Genomic DNA, 18,468 nt, shown 5'->3' on the forward strand with positions numbered 1-18,468 from the left:
TTTATTATTTTGTAAGTTGCCTTGAGTCTCAATATGGGGGGAGGCGTGGGATATAAGTGAATAAAATCATTACTACATCGTCAGGAGCACCAGCTGCAGCAAAAGTAACATAGACTTCTGTGGTGTCTTAGAAACTAATAAATTTATTTCATGAGTTACAGTCTATTTCAATGAATACTAATTTGTTAGTGTTTAAGACGTTGCAGGAATCCTGTCTGTTTTTAATTGTAGAAAATGTACAGTATCATGCCAAAAGCTGATGCTGGAGTAGCCTGCCCTTCAGTGAAGAAAGTGCAATGTTTTCCTGCATACTGACCGCATAGACACACAAAGGGCCTCCCTGAGGATCTGCTTAATATATAAGAGACACTTATTATAACACCCAAAATCATGAACAAGCTCTAAAGTTCCCAATAACTCTGCTTTTGGCAAGATGTTGAACCAAATAAAGGGTGTGTGCAGATATATGTGTGCGTGTGCGTATGTATTGCTCTCCCAATTTGTTTTAATGTTCTATCTCAAGCAGCATTTTAGAGAGCTCAGAGGTTTTCTTATGACTTTGTGACATTTTGGTTGGTCCTAATAAAGGTGGCTTGCATCAGAACTACAGTCTGACCTCGGGTTCTGCTTCTTTGGTCCAAAAGACACTGCAGAAATAATCCAGTTTGACACTGCTTTAACTGCCCTGGCCCAATGCTAAGGAATTCTGGGAACTGTAATTTTGTGATGCATTCAGCATTCTCTGTCAAAGAGCTCTGGTGCCACAATAAACTGTAATTCCCAGGATTCCCTAGCACTGATCCAGGACAGTAAAAGGAGTTTCCAATATGCTTTGGCCCTTTGATGCATTAAAGAGTGGTGCTAAAGCAAGGGAGGGATGTTTCATTTCTAGGGGCTCACCATGAATGGCATCAACACTCCAAACCTAAACTGTAAGTCCAGTTTCTTAATACCCTCCTTTTCTGGACAAAATAATATTGGGTGGAGTCTGCACCATGCACTTTCTTTCTTTCTTTCTTTCTTTTGGCAAGCAGGATATAAAAATAGGCAAGGAGGAGCACATGTCTCCAAGCCATATATTGCCTATCCTGTACTTGAGAGCTACAAATTCTGTATTAAAACATACAGTGTGGCAATTCAGTAGAGTGAAGGGTTAATGCTTCTGAATTCATGCTTTTAAAATATTGGTTCTCATAGTAGCCACCCTCATCACAGGATCACAAAACCAGACAGCCACAGATACCATCTGGTAGTGATTTGAACTACATTCTGGTTTTCACTGAGCAATGCTGATGGAGCTGTGTTCCAAACACTCAGGATTCCCCCCACCCTCATGAAACAATTATATTAATGTTGATGCCCAAAGTATTGGTGCTGCCATTCAAACAGCCACCCACTTCACAAACAAAAAAGAAAGCAAAACAAAATCCTTGCCTGTGCAGTCATTTTGTCATTGGGAAACCTGGCTAATGTTAATAAACCTCCCCAAAAATGCATTTGTACATTGTGGGGCTTTCACGGTAAAGTCAACAAAGTACAGTATGAAGATATTTCTATGAATTTGATGAAATGTCATCCTGCTTTATTAGTGCCCCCCCTCCATCTTTTATCATTATTAAGCTTTTTTGATTAGGGAGGAAGGTGAGAGTGAACTTTCAAAATGGGAAATTGAGAACACCAATGGTTTTTAATATTCCTTCTGCCATCTCAAGTGTTCAGAGTAGTTTTATAAATTGTTATTTTTTATGTAGAGAGACCTTTAGCACCTTTGAGATTAACTGATAGAAATTGGCAGCCTGAGCTTTCATAGACCAGTCTACCTGCTGAGATGCATGTGGGGAAGTAGACTGAAGCCTACAAAAGCTCATGCTACCAATTTCTTTCTATCAGTTAGTCTCAAAGGTGCTACAAGATCTCTCTACATATTAATTCCACAGACTAACACAGCTATATCTTTTATTTTTATGTGTTTGTTACTTTATTTGTTACTATCTTTATTTTGTTTATTACTACATATACACCAAGGAGTAGCGATGTTATTATTTGTGTTCTGTACCCCAGGTATCTGTTGGGCTGCCTCTGTACTTAGTGACACCCATACTGGGTCTGCACTGACTGAGGTTGCAGAAGAAGCAACAGAACATACACAACAGCTACGGGAATTATTATTATTATTATTATTATTATTATTATTATTATTATTATGTTTATTTTTATAGCGCCATAGGTATGGCTGTATTGTGTTTGCATTTGAAAATCCACAGGCCAGCATAAAGTCAGAAAAAGGAATAGGGGATAGACAGCATTCCTCACCTGAATTATTCACATAGCAAGCCCGGTGCAGCTTTCCACTATAGAACTCCAAGCCAATGATGGCAAACATCAGGATAGCGAAAAAAAAGGAGGAGGCCTATCTGGAGGAGAGGTACCATTGCCTTCATGATGGATTTGAGTACAATCTGTAAACCTAGAGTAAAAAGAAAAGGGGACATCATAACTAAAAGCAGCTACCACCAGCAGATCTAGCAACCACCATATTCCTCTAGAACAACAGACACATCAGAGATGGAGCTACAAGTACAATCTGAAAGTACAGTCAACCCTCCTTATACACGGATTTATTATCCATGGATTCAAGCATTCACGGCTTGAAAATATTTTTTAAAAGTATGAATTCCTGATAGCAAACCTTGAGTTTCCATTTTATATAAGGGATATCATTTTGCTCTGCCATTGTATTTAATGGGACTCGAGCATCCATGGATTTTGTTATCCACAGGGGATCCTGGAACCAAACCCCAGCGGATAACAAGGTCCCACTGTAGTTAGAATAGAAAGAAGCAGTCACAAAATGTTATTTGATAATTTGGTTACTACAAGACTGAGGTCCTGTAAGAAACAAAGAAGGCCAGGAACTGACCAGGCAGCAGACATATGCCATGGAACTGTGACGGATTAAGCAATCATCCCCCAAAAGAAGGGCTAGCAGGTCTCTCCCACCAGAACAACCCTGAAAGTATCCTGTGCAGTCAGAGAGACAATCTGCCACTCAAGAAGGGTAACTGCTTTACAGAAAGATGCTTAAAGGGAAAACAGCTCAGATGACTCTGTAGTCCTTACATGTGTTTGCTAAGGGCGGGGGGCGGGGAGGGAGCAAGAGAAGAATAACAGTCAACAAAGAGGTCCCTTATAAGCCTGTGAGAACAGAACACTTGTCTTTTTGATCCTCCCTGATAGAACAGTCTCAAAATATGGGAGGTCTTGAAATATTTTTCTTTTTGGCATTTTCACTCCTATTCTAAGAGTTAGGTTGAGTGCCAGGTCAGTATTGGCTCATTTAAGCCTCATTAAAGGCATCAGAAATCATGGGAATTACATTTTGCAAGACTCCAAGTGGCCCTGGATGCTACTGCACATATTTTAGCAAACTGGTGGGGGCTCACAAATCTCTGTACAGAAGGAGGTACTGCAAATTATGGACTTTACCTGCATCCGTGAAAACTCTTCTGTTTGGGCAAGTAACCTTTTCAGAAAGCAGGTACATGCATTTGCACAGTAACATGCTGACCTCCCTTCTCAGGGCCTCTCCTAATTTTGCCTCCTACAATGCAGCATGACTGGGGGTCATGTGATGAGTATATTCTCCAACACTTTCTTGCTTCCCCAGTGGATCGGATCAGGTTCCTCTCACCACCCGCTAGACTGATGCACACAACTACAACAACTAACCTGGTGATTATTTTAAATATTGTCATAACTAACATGTGCTACTAAAGCTGCATCCACACTGCAGAAATATTCCAGTTTGACATTGTTTTAACTGCCATGGCTCAATGCTATGGAACCCTGGTATTTGCATTTTGTTGTGGCACCACAGCCCACTGGCAAAGAAGGTTAAATATTTCAGAAAACTTCCAATTCCAATTCCATAGCATTAAGCTATGGAAGTTAAAATGGTGTCAAACTGCATTATTTCTACAGTGCATATGCAGCCTAAGCCTCAAGTTTTCATAACCTCTCAGTGTCTCCAGGGGTATTAGCCCCCTTCTCAACATGTCCAAGGCCATGCCTGATAAAGGGCTGATGTTATTTGTTCCACCCTTATATCCAGCAGCTTCTGTCTTCTGGGTCACAATGTGCCATTTCCTTCTTCCACTAAATTTCTGTCCGTTAGCCTACCAAGCTATCCTTTGTGCGTCTCAGGAAATGGGGTTCCTCAGGATTGGCAAACCAGTATATTTACCCCATAGTAAACATTAAAGAGCTCCTAGAGTGGGACCCCAGAAATGTAGGTACACATCCTGCTACCAGTCCCCCAGCTACAATAAAGTTCTTCTGTAAAATACCTCAAAGTATTAAAGATGCATATGGTAAAATGCCAGTATTGCTCTGCAAAGAAACAGGAGGAGTCTGGGAGAGAGAAACCGGATGCTTACTAGGAATGCCTGAGACAAGCTTCAAGGGTCTGAGAACCCGCACCGCCCGCAGAGTCCGCAGGTCCACATGGGTGTTGAAATGTGTCCCTGCTGTGGCAAGAATGCTGGAGACAAACAAGAAGAAAAGAGAAGTTACTAAAGATAGATTTTGGGCAACACACATATGCCTCCCTCCCTCCCTCGCTACAAGAGGGGGCGTTCCGCACAACAGGCACCTGACAGCCAGAATTGGTGCACCTTACCCTCCATTGTGAGTCAACAGCCATTTCTCAGTCTAAACTTAGCATCCTTAAACTGTGCAGCAATTAAAATATACACACTCGTGCTGAGACTCACATATTCCAGCTCAGTCCTATCCTTCTCTTAGTATCGGAAGCTGCAGGCTCAACCCTAAGCCCAGTTCCTTGTGTGAAGCCCTTTCACATAACTTTGATTCCACTTTGACGGCAATAGCTGAATTCTATGGAGTCCTGGGATTTGCATTTTGGGAAGAAAGTAGAGCTCTCTGGAAGAGAACTCTAAGTATCTCATGAAACTACTAATCCCAGGGTTGGCAGGCAAGGCAGTTAAAGTGGAATTGAAATACTGTAATTGTGTGGTGTGAAAGGACCTCTAAAGGCTTGAATTTGGAAACTTTGGGATGTAAGGCATAGGACAAGCCGACTGAGTGTGTTTTGAGTCTCAGAGCTTTTTTCAGAAAAAGAAGGAAATGGATGTTGGGTGCTGGTTTGTAAAATTACCCAGTCATATGAATTAGAAAAGACCTGTAAACGGTGCGGCTTAGTGGAAATATCAGAAACTTGGCCTTACCCACTATTGTTGCAGCAACATTGTCTGTTGCTTTTCAGGTTCCAAGAGTTTCCTAGCCCTTTGCCTAAATTTTCAGGGGCCCATTCACACTACACAAACATAGTGCTGCCCAAACCTGCAGACTCACTCTGACCACCAGGTAAGCCTTTAGCGATCTGTTTCAGTACATCCCTCTTCCATGAAGCCTTTAGTGTTGATTATATTGTCTATAAGCAAACCAAGTAAGATCGTACGTATGTTACTGTGTATGTGTGTGTGCCCAATTCTCTCTTATTAACTCTGCCTTTCTCTTATCCTCCCTCCATTGTATTCTCCACTGCTGAAATGCATGAGCAAAACACACAATAAATACAATACTCAGTACATGCAAGAACAGATTGTTTCCTCATCCTCCCTTTTACTGAAAAGAAGCTGCCCATTTTGCCCTGTGTAATGCTTTATTTTGCTTTCATTTCTCCACTCAGAGTCACCCTCCATAAGCTGTCCTTTCCCCTGAAGAAAAACTATATGGGGAAATCTTCAAAGGGCAAGATAGGAGGATAGTGGACAAAAGGGTGAGAGACTAAGAGATAAGTGCAGAGTGATTAGATATCCACCTTTTCCAGGACATGTCCTACATTCCAGTCTTCTGTCCAGGAGGAATTCCATTTTGAGCATGACTAAGAAGCATGGATTTATATTTATATGAGTGTTTTTAGCTTTTATTTTGTAATGGCATACATTTTATGGTGCACCTGGCCCCCCTAGATAAATATCTTCCTCCCACTCCTTCCATTGCAGCATTCAATGCTGCCTTTTATTAAAAGAGGTAAGGAGAAGAAACAGCCATCAGGAAGCTGTTTATGCATCTCTCATGTATCATGTAGTTTGGTGTTTTGGACTTTCCTAAAATTAAGGACCCATTTTCAGTCCAAATGACCAAATTACATTATCCTTTATCTCTCTAGCATCTCTAGGAATTTCAGTATACTTCTTTTTTTACATAATAAAGATATGCAGAAACCATGGTTTTTTTTTATTTCCCTTTCAATATTTCACTCAAGGAAGGATTGTCAAATTCGCCTCAAAGTTTCATTATAAAATGCCAGATAAAGTAGAAATCCATGGAGGTACCAGGTTTTTCTCTGCAATAAATGTTTTCCCATTATGTATTGCATTTGCTTTTCACTTCAGGTCAAGAGAAACGTGCTCACAAGAAAAGACAGCAGGTTATTAGACAAATCTTCAAATGTTACTGATTGAGGAAAACATATAAAACATGCCGAGCTAAACAAATGAAGATTCTAAAATCAACAAGTGAGGAACTTACAATGTCCACGCTAATAAAGTAAAAACTAGACTCGATAAGGACCACTTCTCACTATTTTTGTGCTTCAGTGGAGTGTTCACAATGAACACAATGAACACAATGAAATTCACATCCTTGGCCACAAAAAAATTAGGTACACAGAAAAGTAACTAGGATATGGTTTAGCAAACTAGATGTCTCCTTTAGAATATAGACTAAAACCTGGCACAGATTGATTGTCCCATTGAAACTGGTAATGCCAAATGCCATTGGCTCTCTCTCAACAACCCTGAGAGAGAGTCTGTATTTTGCAGCTATTATCATAATGTTAATTTGATAGCCTTCTCCCTGAAAAGTCGATAAAATGTTAAGTTTCAAGCATTAAGCAAAATTTGGATGCAATGCTAACCCTTGATAGGTTCACCTTAGGACTGCATACGTTGGAAACAACTTGAAGGCACACAACAAACAAGCAGCATGTGAAGAAGTGGGTTTCTATCCACAAACAGTCATACTGTACTAAAATAAAATCCTATTAAAGATACTGCCATGTTCCTTTTTTGTTTTTTTAACATCACAGCAGTTATGGAAACTTATTTCATTATATATATTGTCCAGATCTTGTGGGATCTTCTGGAATATGTTTGAGAAACAGAACATGACACATTATGATCAGTGAGTAGCTGGCCTAAGTCCTTCACTAGAGATTATGGCGGGTTACAGACTGCCGAAAAGTGGCGCTCTGCCACCGCCGCTGGTTGCTGCATCCGGGAACCGCAGCAGCCAAACCGCGTGGTTCCCGGACGCAGCAAAGAAAAGGTGCCAAAATGGTGCTTCTTCTTGCGCCCCGTATGGGACGCCGCAAGGTGCTACTCGTGCACTCACGGCGTCACATCCAGGGCGTGAAGTGCAGACGCTATGTGTCTGATATGTCAAAATGGCGGCGCCCGTGTGTATAGGGCGCCGCCATTATTACGCCCCCGTCACGTGCTAGGCGTGAGGCTGGTATGGACGCTAGGTCCTCGGCCAACCCCTAGCACGTGACGGGGGTGTCGCAAAGGCCCATTTGTAAAGGGCCTATGCTTTCCTGTATGCCACACTCTTTTCAGAACCACCAACTCCAGAGCCCATTATGCACAGGTAGGAGGGTACAACTGGTATAAGAGAGAAAGCACCATAAGCATCAGCAGCAATTAATCTTGGGAGTGGGAACCGTTGTTGCTGATGGGGCATACAAGCCCCAAATATATCACAGCCTCTAACTGCCACAATTAGATGTAGACAGGATTAACCCTCTGACATCCCACTTTTCAGCTGCTTTTAAATGCCCCAGTTTCTCTCTCTTCCTCCTGCTTTATTCTCAGTTTATGTCAGTTGCTGCAAACTGTATAAGCAGTCTTCATTCCAAGGAGGTTAACCGGTTAGAACCAAATGGGTCCACACTAGTTATATCCCATAACAAACCCCCAATTATAAGCATGGGGGGAGAACTGAGATATCAGTTCCCACCACGACCAATCTGTGTGTATGTGAACTGTGGGTTTCGACTCTGAATCTGTGTCGAAAGATTGTTATCCTTGATCAACGGGTTCCCCTCCCCTCCTAAACAGAACAGCCTGGCAGTGTGTCTCAGGAGCAAAGAAGGGCAACCTTATTGATAGGATTCCAAAATTTTTAAGCTTGCAAGCTGACTAGAAATCCACATGTACATTACAGAGGTTCTCATTACTTCATTCGGTGCATGTGTCTACTTGGTGTTAATTCATAGCAATCAACAATTGAACATATGATTCACTTTCCATGTTAGTCAGCCCATACTACTCAAATGTATCAAAAGAGATACATTACATGCAGTCTTCAGCAGTCCTGCAGCTGCAACTATATCTGTATCAGTTCCCCTGTTCGAGGTTGTTTCACAACGATCAGGACTCTGCAGTACGGCTTCACTTTGGTCTGTTAGTAGTTTCAAGTTTAGAGGCAGAAAATAACAAGTTTGGGGTTCTAGGGGAATTGATCTACCTTTTCAGAGATACCAATATATCCACCCCTCTTTGTCTTTATCCTGTCTAGGTCCTGAAGTTAATGGTTTGCTTGGAAGGAAAATATTATTGTCTTTTACTACTGGTTGCTTGCAGTCAGGGAGGGTCTCTGGTTTCTATTTTCAACTGAATTCAGAGTGCAGAAGCAGTTTGCAATCTATTAATTTAGCAGTGAGAAGAAGAGGAGCAGAATCATGCACTTTGCAGTAGGTTCAGGCAAAAGCAAAACTGTTACAGTCTCTCCTAGCTTCTGTGTTCTTCCTCATTTATAACTTTTGCCATCTTGCCCACCCGGTGCTGTTCTAGAATACACATGTCCCAGTTTTCATCTGCAGAATGTTAGAGAATATGATATGTGTCACTAAATGCCTAGTTTATGTAAACAGACATACACTGTACTGTCATGTCTGGCTATTAATACAAATCATGATACTATATGCTTAGCATGGAGTTTGGTTAAGTGAATGGGAAATTTTAAATGTTGTACTTGGCAGTGTGTGCATGCGTATCTATGTATATACATGCTTGAGCCTTGACAATAGCCTCTCTACTAGCCTTGGAATCCCATCCAATGTCAGATATCAGGGTTTTCATCATTTGGAGCTAGCTTTGAAAATTTCCTCAATGTTGTGTGGACAACAGAATGCTATTCTGGTTTAACCATTAGGGCATTAGTAAGTAGAGAGTATAAGCAATGACAATTGGTAGGTGGCTACAGTTCTACAATGAGATATTAAAGGATACTAATAGTAATGAGTGCTGATAATAAGAAGGCCAGTTCTGTGGATCAACTGTACTACTTAATTTATAGTGCAAGGTCATTAAAGTTTCTCTCTTTCTACCTGGACAGTACCAAGATAGGCTGGTCCATTTGCCATCATGTGCAATTATATCTCAAGCTCTTAAACTAGTCGAGATGTTGCTCTTCAAAATTGCTACTTTTCCTCATGGCATCAATTTAATCTCCCCCCAGGGCACGATCAATCCATAGCAGAGACAGCCCTGTGAAGGTAGGAATCTTTCCCCAAGTAACAATTGACAACTTTTCAAGATTAATGTTCTTCAAACCAGGGGGCACACGCTTCTTTACACCATCGTAATGTCACGCACCAGTAAACAAGCTGCAGAGATCACCCAGGAAAGTTTAGTAAAAAGGTGGGCAGGACTGGCAACACCTAATCTTACCAAGTTGGCAGCTCCCAAGAGTGTAGGTCTGCTCTTTACATTGTATTAAATTTTGAGAGAGAGAGAGAATAACCACATTCATGGAAGACTAAGCCACTTTTGTTTTGTACTATAAACTAAAATGGTTCAGAAAAATAGATTAGGATCTTTAAGAGGAACTCAACCTGGGCCTCTAATTTTTCTTCTTCCCTACTGACTAATATACACACATTTTTTATCATGTAACATCAGCTATTGAAAAATGTGTCTCCTGAAATCAATGTCACTTCAATGAAAATGTAGTTTCAGCTAGGGACTCGAAGAAGACGATTTTAACATAACTGCTTATCTGACAGCAAGTAAGTTATATGTTCCCAATAATTAGTCCCAGTTAAGGCTGTGGTGGCCATAGCATTTTGGACCTGCTGAAGTTTGCAAACGATTTCTTAAAACAGCCCCACATAGAGTACATTAGAATAATCCAAACAGCATGTAATCTAGCCTGATCTGACATGTCATTAAACAGGCACAGATGGAACACAAGCTTTAAACAGTGCAAATATACCCTCAGGGCTAAATCTGGCCACCTATGCTTCAAGGCTCAGCCCAGGCTATGCAACCGAGATTTCAAGGATAATGTCACCACATCCAGCACAGACTGAATTCTTATTTGCTGACCCGACTTTCAGTTGGCCAAGATCACCTGTGTGCTGTCTGGATTAAGCTTCAATTTGTTTGCCTTCATCCAGCCCATTACTAACAGTACATTCTGGTTTAGTACTGAAAGAGTCATCAGCATACTGGTGACCTCAGACTTGAAATACCAAACAACGTCTCTCAGGATCAAAACACACTGCAGAAATAATCCAGACCAATTTAACTGCCCTGCCTCAGTGCTAGGGAATCCTGGGAATTGTAGTTTATTGTGGCACCAGAGCTCTCTGACAGAGGCGGCTAAATGGCTCACAAAACTACAGTTCCCAGAATTCTGTAGCATTGAACCAGGGCAGTTAAAGCAATCTCAAACTGGATTATTTCTGAAGTGTGTTTTGGACCTTTGTTATAAAACAATGTGTTTTGGTTAGGTTGGTATTGAATGGGTAGCTTTATGGTGTAGCTTTACTCCTGATGGAGATGGAGTTTCATATACGGTATATGTTAAACAGCACAGGGAACAAAAAGTGAGGTGTAGGGACACACCAAGCCAACAGCCAGGGTGTCAGAGAGGAATCTCGCCGCATCAACTTCTGAGTTTGCCCTTCTAGGAAAGACTACTATCCCAGAAATGAGATCTAAGATACCATTGTGGTTGGTACTGAAAGAGGTCCTGCAGAACCAACATGGACACACTTTTCCTGTCCAGTTCCCATATAGGTCATCCACCAAAGTGACCAAGTTCTTTCCAGCTCATAGCCAAGTCTGAAGCTAGACTGCTATGGTTCAAGGAACCCCCAGAATCTGGAGAGCCCCCTCAAAAATGAGTACTGGTAATTATCTAATATGATGTGCTTCAGATAGGGATTTTTTTGACTAAGGCCTCACCATAACTTGGAACCCTTCCTTCCACGTCACATACCCATTCAGCCAGGAAGGACATGGGGCCAACAAACACATGGTGAGTCTCACCTCTGCAAAGATCTTATCCACAGGCTACAGAAAATGAAAGGTATCCAATAACATGAGACAAGCATCAGCCAAACTTCTGTCCACTGGAGCAGCATTCACTAAAGCAGCAGTACTCAAACTTTTTACCCTTTGGAACCCCCCCCCCCCTTTACATCTATATGTGGACGTTTCCCCCCTCTCCACCTGAGACAGCGACCTGTCCATGACAAAGGCTTTTCATCTTAAAAACTGGGGGCATGTTTCATAACAGCTGTGATGAAAAGACAAAAATGTAGATACCAGAAGTAATGGAAAAGCCAAGAAGCAGGCAAAGGATCTTAATGGTATGTGGAGTGAGCTTCAAGGGGAAGAGAGAAATCCAATAGATCAAGGAAAGGCATAAGTGAGAAACAGATCACAGAAACTGAAGCCCACTGTGACTCGTAGAGAAGAGAATGAGAGTCAGGAACTCCAGAAAAGCTGCCCAGCATGTTACCCTGACCTGTGCCTGCAAGAGAACAGAGAGCTAGCATAAGATGCCAGATCCTTAGTATAAGATGCTCTGGCAAGGGGTGGGGGCTGCCCTCTTAAACAGGCAGAGGGCTATATTTTGTACTGGGTGAAGCTTCTGAATAGCTATACAGTCTGTTCTGCCTAGAATTCCATGTGGTTGTTAAAACCCGATTTGATCAGAGTTCTAAGTGACATCCCACCGAAAGGGCTGAGGACCATTTCAACTGCTACCATTTGAGGAAAGCACCAGAGGTCACCACCTCAACCAAGGCATCTAAGTGTAGCTGTGTCAGATTGTGAAATTCTGTCTTGGGGTGGTGATGAGAAATTAGGGAAGGCTCTGTCTGCTTGATACACGAAAAGAGAAGAACACAAACACAGGCACAAACAGGCGGAGATAGCCATCCGAGTTTTGTGCACCCGTCCAGAGAAACCAGAGAAAATTGGGTCATTGTTCTACTAATTCATCTAATTATAGGCCAGCACAGCTCTTGGCTATGTCTCCCTTGCTGGGCAATTAACCACCTTTATTTCTTCATAGTGTTTTCCCCTCTCCCCAGTATACAGTTGGATAAAACCTGGCTTCCTTCAATAACAAGAGTTCTGTTTCCTAGGATACCAAGACGGGAGAAACTATTTCACATCGACGAAAGAGGCAGCGGCAACAGATTTGTTCCCCCTCTTCTCCTCCTGTTTATTATGACAAATTTTGAAAGGGGCAAATTGAAAGGTATAGTTAGTCCATCCATCATTAGGTTAACCAGAAAAGTTGGCTGCTCCTGAAGCTCTTGATAGACCGGCTCTGTTGTAAACTCTTGCCAAAGCCTTCACAAAAGCAAGACTCTATGCATGTGCTTGTGTGGGTTGCCATTCTATGGGAGAACCAAAAATCCACAAACTGCGATATTGTTGGTAACAAAATACAACTTCCTTAAAAAGAAAGAAAAGGGGGGGGACCTACCCTCAGTTTCTATCTCTTGTGTGGGTAGACCGGTCGATTATGCAACGCTTAAGAAGACACTGTTTTGCATGAAATTTGCTTGATCTAATTTATATGTAAACATGCACATTTAGAAATTTCTATAATTTAAGCAGAAAAACAGTAGATCTCCAGGCAGTGAGGAAAAACTCTGAGGAGGTTACCTGTGGGCCTATTCAATTTACGCTTCAAATGCTCATGCTCACTCCTTGTCTTTAATCCAGGCTTGCTTTGTACAAGCTAGCCCCTACAACCCATTATAACCACCCTCTCTAACTGAGGACAGATGGCCATCCTAAGTCTGTGAGAATGGCTGATAAAATCTCAGAAGCCAAAAGATTTGATAAACAGGTTTTCTAGTATCCAGTCAACATGCTTTCTCTTTCCCATTCTTACCAATAACTAGTGAAATAACAACATATGCATTTGTGTGTCACAGTTGAAAAAGCCTCACTTCAAATACTGGACTGCATCATTTGGGTGTTGTAGAGGTTTCCTTGTATTGTCTTGGCTTTTTTAAAAAAAGTAGAAGACATGTTCAGGTTTATACTTGAAACTTTGCCTGATGCTTTGAACAAGTATACCAGCCTTATGATATCACAGTTTTGAAAGAGTTCACACTTGATTGTATTTTCCATGTTACTGTCCCCTCTTGAACACACATGTGAGCCTTTAGCTAAGTTTGTATTTTACATACAGAATGCTGCCTTGAATGCACATACCAACTTCAGTCATGATCTCCAAATGTTCAATGAAGATGGCACACTGTAGTGTCATATTTTGTATTTACTCGTTCCCTCTAGAAATGGCCATGGGGATCAAGCTGGCTTTCCAGTTTGAAATACAGAACTAGACTCTCTGCTGCTGAACCAAATTTCATTTCACAACACACTGTTCAACAGAGTTTATTGCACTGCAAACTAACAGAAAACTAAATGAGAAAACTAAAGCAAAGATATCACTTTGCTCAGCCAAAAGCAATAAAATAAATATTATAGCACAAGGGAAATCATGTGATGTTGCTTAGTGTTCACAGTTTTTATAGGATGCAAAACTGTACTTTTTTGTTGCAGAATTACTGGCTAGTTTGGTTTTTTGCACAGCATAAAAAGCCCAGTTGATAATATAATCTCCCATATTTTTACCACTTCACATCACCTCCAGTATGTCTGCAGCATGTATCTTTCCACTGAAGCAGTGGCTTCTCATATGTGCCAGAATGCCTATAGCTAGTCTCTGCAGAAGGGAGATTCTTATCTATTCACAGGTTTCTCTGATATCACAATAACTTCTTGGCTGTATATATTTCTGAATTCTCTACATTTTATGATTTGTCCTGGCTTCTTATTACTTTTTTGCTTCATTCTTCTCGCAGGCAGGAAGGGTGCCAGTTTTGCTGAAAGAACAGATGGAAAGATGTTTCCTTCTCTTGAAATACCTTGACATCATAGTTTGGCTCTTCAAGACCACAGGGGAGAGAGATGGAAGGACAAAGGATATGATGTCAGAAAATGTGTTTGTGCGTACACACAAAAAGAGACACCTACAGCTGTATAAGATTTTTTTCCCTGCACACTTCAAGTTGCCCCCCTATATATCCATGGATTATGCATCCACAGACTCAACCATCCAGGGCTTGAAAATACCCTCCCTCTCAACCCCCCCCCCCCCGCTAACCTTGATTTTTCTATTTTATATAAGGGACACCATTTCACAATGCCGATGTATATAATGGGACTTGAGCATCCACATATTTTGGTATATTCTGGAAACAAACCCCAGTGGATACTAAGGGCCAGCTGTAATGGTGCTGAAGTAAGGTTTATGATGAGAGCCAGTGTGGTGTAGTGGTCTGAACGTTGGACTAGGACATTGGGAGCCCAGGGTTCAAATCCCCACTTAGCCATGGAAGTTCACTGGCAGGTCACACTTTCTCAGCTTGAGAGGGAGGAAAAGACAAAACCCCTCTGAACAAATCTTATCCAAACAAACAAACAAACAAAAAACCCTGTTAAATTTGCCTTAGGTTCCACCATAAGACAGAAACTAACAATATTTGTAACAGAACTGCATTGTTAAGTAGGATCCACTTGTAGCTTATGCTGAGTGGTAGTGAGGAATGATGCCCTTCAAATATGTGCCAATGACAATACTGGTACTATTCAATGACAAAAATAACACACATCACCACTTAGCCAGCCTAGGACTTGTATAGGGAGGTCACTCTGTTAAAAGCCTTAAATAGTTTCAACAAAATACTATTTTCCAAGCACAAAGAAACAATTCAGTCTAGGAGGTCTATGAGATTTCACTCTTCAGGTATGTCCACTGCACAGTTTGCCTTGGAGGAGCGCCGCCATAATAAAACATAGACAATGATGAAGGAAAGGCCACAACTTTATTTAACAAACAGCAAACAATGTAGGGTTGGCCCAAAGCATAAAGCCAGGATCTGGAATATCGAACAATCCCCCGGTTGATCGATGACCGAAAATGCCTGGACACGGCCAGACCTCGGGACGACCTAGGGGCTAAGGAACACCATCTCGCAGACATGCAACTGTCCGATTATATATTTTCCCAGAAGCCCCTAGTCACTGGGTGAAGCTATAACACTGTGGCCCCCGCAATGGCCACAACGTATGCCCTCAGTGCACCCGGGTCCCAAAGGACTCCCGACCCAGTGCTCCGCAGCCCTAGAAACCACTCCCACCAGATCCATGACCTATGCTGCTGCCCCTTAGTTGTGACAATAACCCTGAAGGTCTGTGTGTGTGTGTGTGTGTGTGTGTGCACGCGCACGCGTGCATGAAGAGTAAAGGAGTAAAATCATAGTCTATGGTAGGCTCCATAACTTTCCCAACCAAGAACTCACCCGGTTCCAGTTTTAGCCAGGAGAAAGAAGGGAGAAATTTTGGTCAGAGGCAAAAAAGAATCCACAAGGTCCCACAAGATAATTTAAAGGCTTCTTCCCAGATGCATTCTAGACTAAGCTCTGAACAATTTTATTGTTGCATTTTAGTGTTTATCCTCCACTCTTGGAGTTATTACATTTATCACTGATAATTCTGTCAGGATTTGACACTGGAGTCATAGACAATGGGGAGTGGTGATGTTATTAAGTATGCTACATCAAGCATCAACCATAGTTGCTCAGAGTATGTCATTCAAATAAAAGACACACAATTTCTTAAAAATGAGAAAAAATTATTTCTGGATGGAAATTAAGTTTCCCAGGCTCTGCACAAAACAGGGTGGGAGGGGGATCTATAACCTGCTACTATCCCAGCAAATAATTAAATAAAATGTGGGGAGGAGGAAGAAGGAGCCAGACACCCTAGTATGCATCCTCCTATTTCCAATTCAAAACTTTTCAGACCTCATCCTTCTAGGGTTGGCAGACTGGAGGAGCTATTTCCACTTAGCCCCGTGAGTAATAATAAGAAAACTACAACAGCTCTATATTGAGGTTGAAAAAGCTTTCATAGAAGTTTATCTTACTGTGGCTAATTTCAGCATTAAAGAGAGATTAAAGTTTTTGGGGGGAGGTTTTCAGGCTATGTGGCCATGTTCTAGAAGAGTTTCTTCCTGACGTTTTGCCAGCATCTGTGGCTGGCAGATTCAGAGAATGCTTGCCTAGAAAGGACTTGGGTATATATATTGTGTGACCTGGAAAGGCAGGAGTGATTTGCATGCACATTGTTTTATTGCTAATGGCAGGCCTCTTTTGAAGACCCTCCCACCCTGAGGCCTGCCATTAGCAATAAAGGAATCCGTTTTATGTTTTAGTTATGAGGACGTGAAAGACCTAATTCATTATTTACTATGCTGCCCATGATACTGTGACCCCAGGACTCATTTCTTTGCAGATCATTTGAGAAAGAGTTGGATAGAAAATAATTCAGAGAAAGATCTGGATGGGTGTCACCTGATATTATTTATGACTTGTTGGCAGATCATGCTAAATCTGTTACAATCAAGATCAGTAGCAGCAGCCCAAAACATCTGCTGCAAATTTTTCAGAATGTCAGCAGTGGACTGCAAAGAGAATTTGATTTCTTAGTTGCCATTCTCAATGTAAATAATATATTATCATGCAGGTTTGTCTTTTTCTTTCTTACCTTTTTATATGATTCCTTGGTCATACAAAAGTAAGCATCCTGGCAGGCCTAAATTTGTTTTTGCAGATATATTGTATTAACATAGTCAACACTGTGGCACTGACAAATTTAGTAGTCAACACTGTGGCATTGACAAATAAAAATTCATAATGCTTAATGAGGGAGAGAATAATATACATGTTGTCATAAGTGTGGATGAAAAGAAAAGAGATACAGGACTGTGAAAAAACATATTTAATAGGTTGATAGACATCATGCTTTACCAGGGATATCCAAAAAGACCAACAAATGGCTTTAGAACAGCTCAAGGCTGAACTCTTCCTGGAAGCCAAACTGAGGCTGTCATACTTTAGCCACATCATGAGAATAACTCATTAGAAAATATTCATTCTAATGAGTCATTAGATTAGAAAAGACTCATTCTAATGACTCATTAGAAAAGATAATAATGTTAAGGAAGACAAAGGATAGCCAAAGAAGAGGAAGACTGCATGCCACATGGCTAGATTCAATCAAAGAGGTCACAGGCCTGGGTTTACAGGACCTGAGCAGTGCAGGATGGGGAGCTTGGAGATGTCTCATCCACAGGGTTGCCATGAGATGAGGTCAATTCAAAGGCAGTTAACAACAGACCATAACTGGGTAGTTACCACATGTGTTTGTCTAAAGATTACACAATTGCCAAATGGCGATTGAATGGTGGGGTTTGTAATCCAAAGTAACTGGAATCTGGCAGCCTGGGGAGTACAAAAGAAGTCAACTTAAAATAAACCAACATTAGAGGGCAATGGTGCAAACTACAGTGACATATGCCACCTTTTCCTGGGATCACATATATAAAAAAACCTAATAATTTAATGATACACCACTAACTCAGTCTACTAATGATTATACTAACATAATTCATTTTTGAGCCACATCTTAACATCTTAATGAATTGGGTTGTTTTTTTTTTTTTTAAATAATAATGTTCCAAACTCATCTTCTGAAGATGCTGTCTGGTGTAAGGAACACCTTATGGGACAAAAGACAGCCCTTGGAGATGATTTCAACAGGAAAATGTTGTAGGTTCTTAATCTCTTTAAAGGAGAACAGGTGTGGGCCCTGTGGCTGCTTTATTTTCAGAATACAACTGGACTTTTAAAGCATAGTGCTTTGGAAAGGTGTATTGGTATGAATAATATAGCATGTAGTTGGTCCCAAGATAACTGTCAACATGCATGACCACCTCTCAGAAAAACATCCAAATCCAAATGTTACCTAACATCGTCCATCCATTCACCCATCCAGTTAACTGATTTACAGCTAACAGATAATTTTAGAGCTCTATACTGAAGCAGTTTTATTCACTATTCAATCATGGAATGTGGTGTGATTGAGAGCTAAGAGAAGATAAAACATGCTCATGATTAATATAATGAAGTGTGACTATATATAGTGGGTGGACTGTGCATGTCACAAGATATGGAGAAGAGCAGGCTGTGAATCAGATCATGTAGATGTAGAATCAGAG

General features: G+C 41.2%; 1 protein-coding gene across 1 annotated transcript in view; it reads right to left on the reverse strand.

Moving 5' to 3' along the window:
• CACNA1E (calcium voltage-gated channel subunit alpha1 E) overlaps nt 1–18,468 on the reverse strand; it is a 378,294-nt gene that overhangs the window by 208,346 nt on the left and 151,480 nt on the right. The window contains 3 exon segments of the mRNA XM_042461588.1: nt 2,314–2,398; nt 2,400–2,467; nt 4,437–4,540. Of these exon segments, the coding sequence (XP_042317522.1) occupies nt 2,314–2,398; nt 2,400–2,467; nt 4,437–4,540 (257 nt within the window).

This window comes from Sceloporus undulatus, chromosome 4 (genome assembly GCF_019175285.1).
Source record: "Sceloporus undulatus isolate JIND9_A2432 ecotype Alabama chromosome 4, SceUnd_v1.1, whole genome shotgun sequence".
Classification (NCBI taxonomy): domain Eukaryota; kingdom Metazoa; phylum Chordata; class Lepidosauria; order Squamata; family Phrynosomatidae; genus Sceloporus; species Sceloporus undulatus.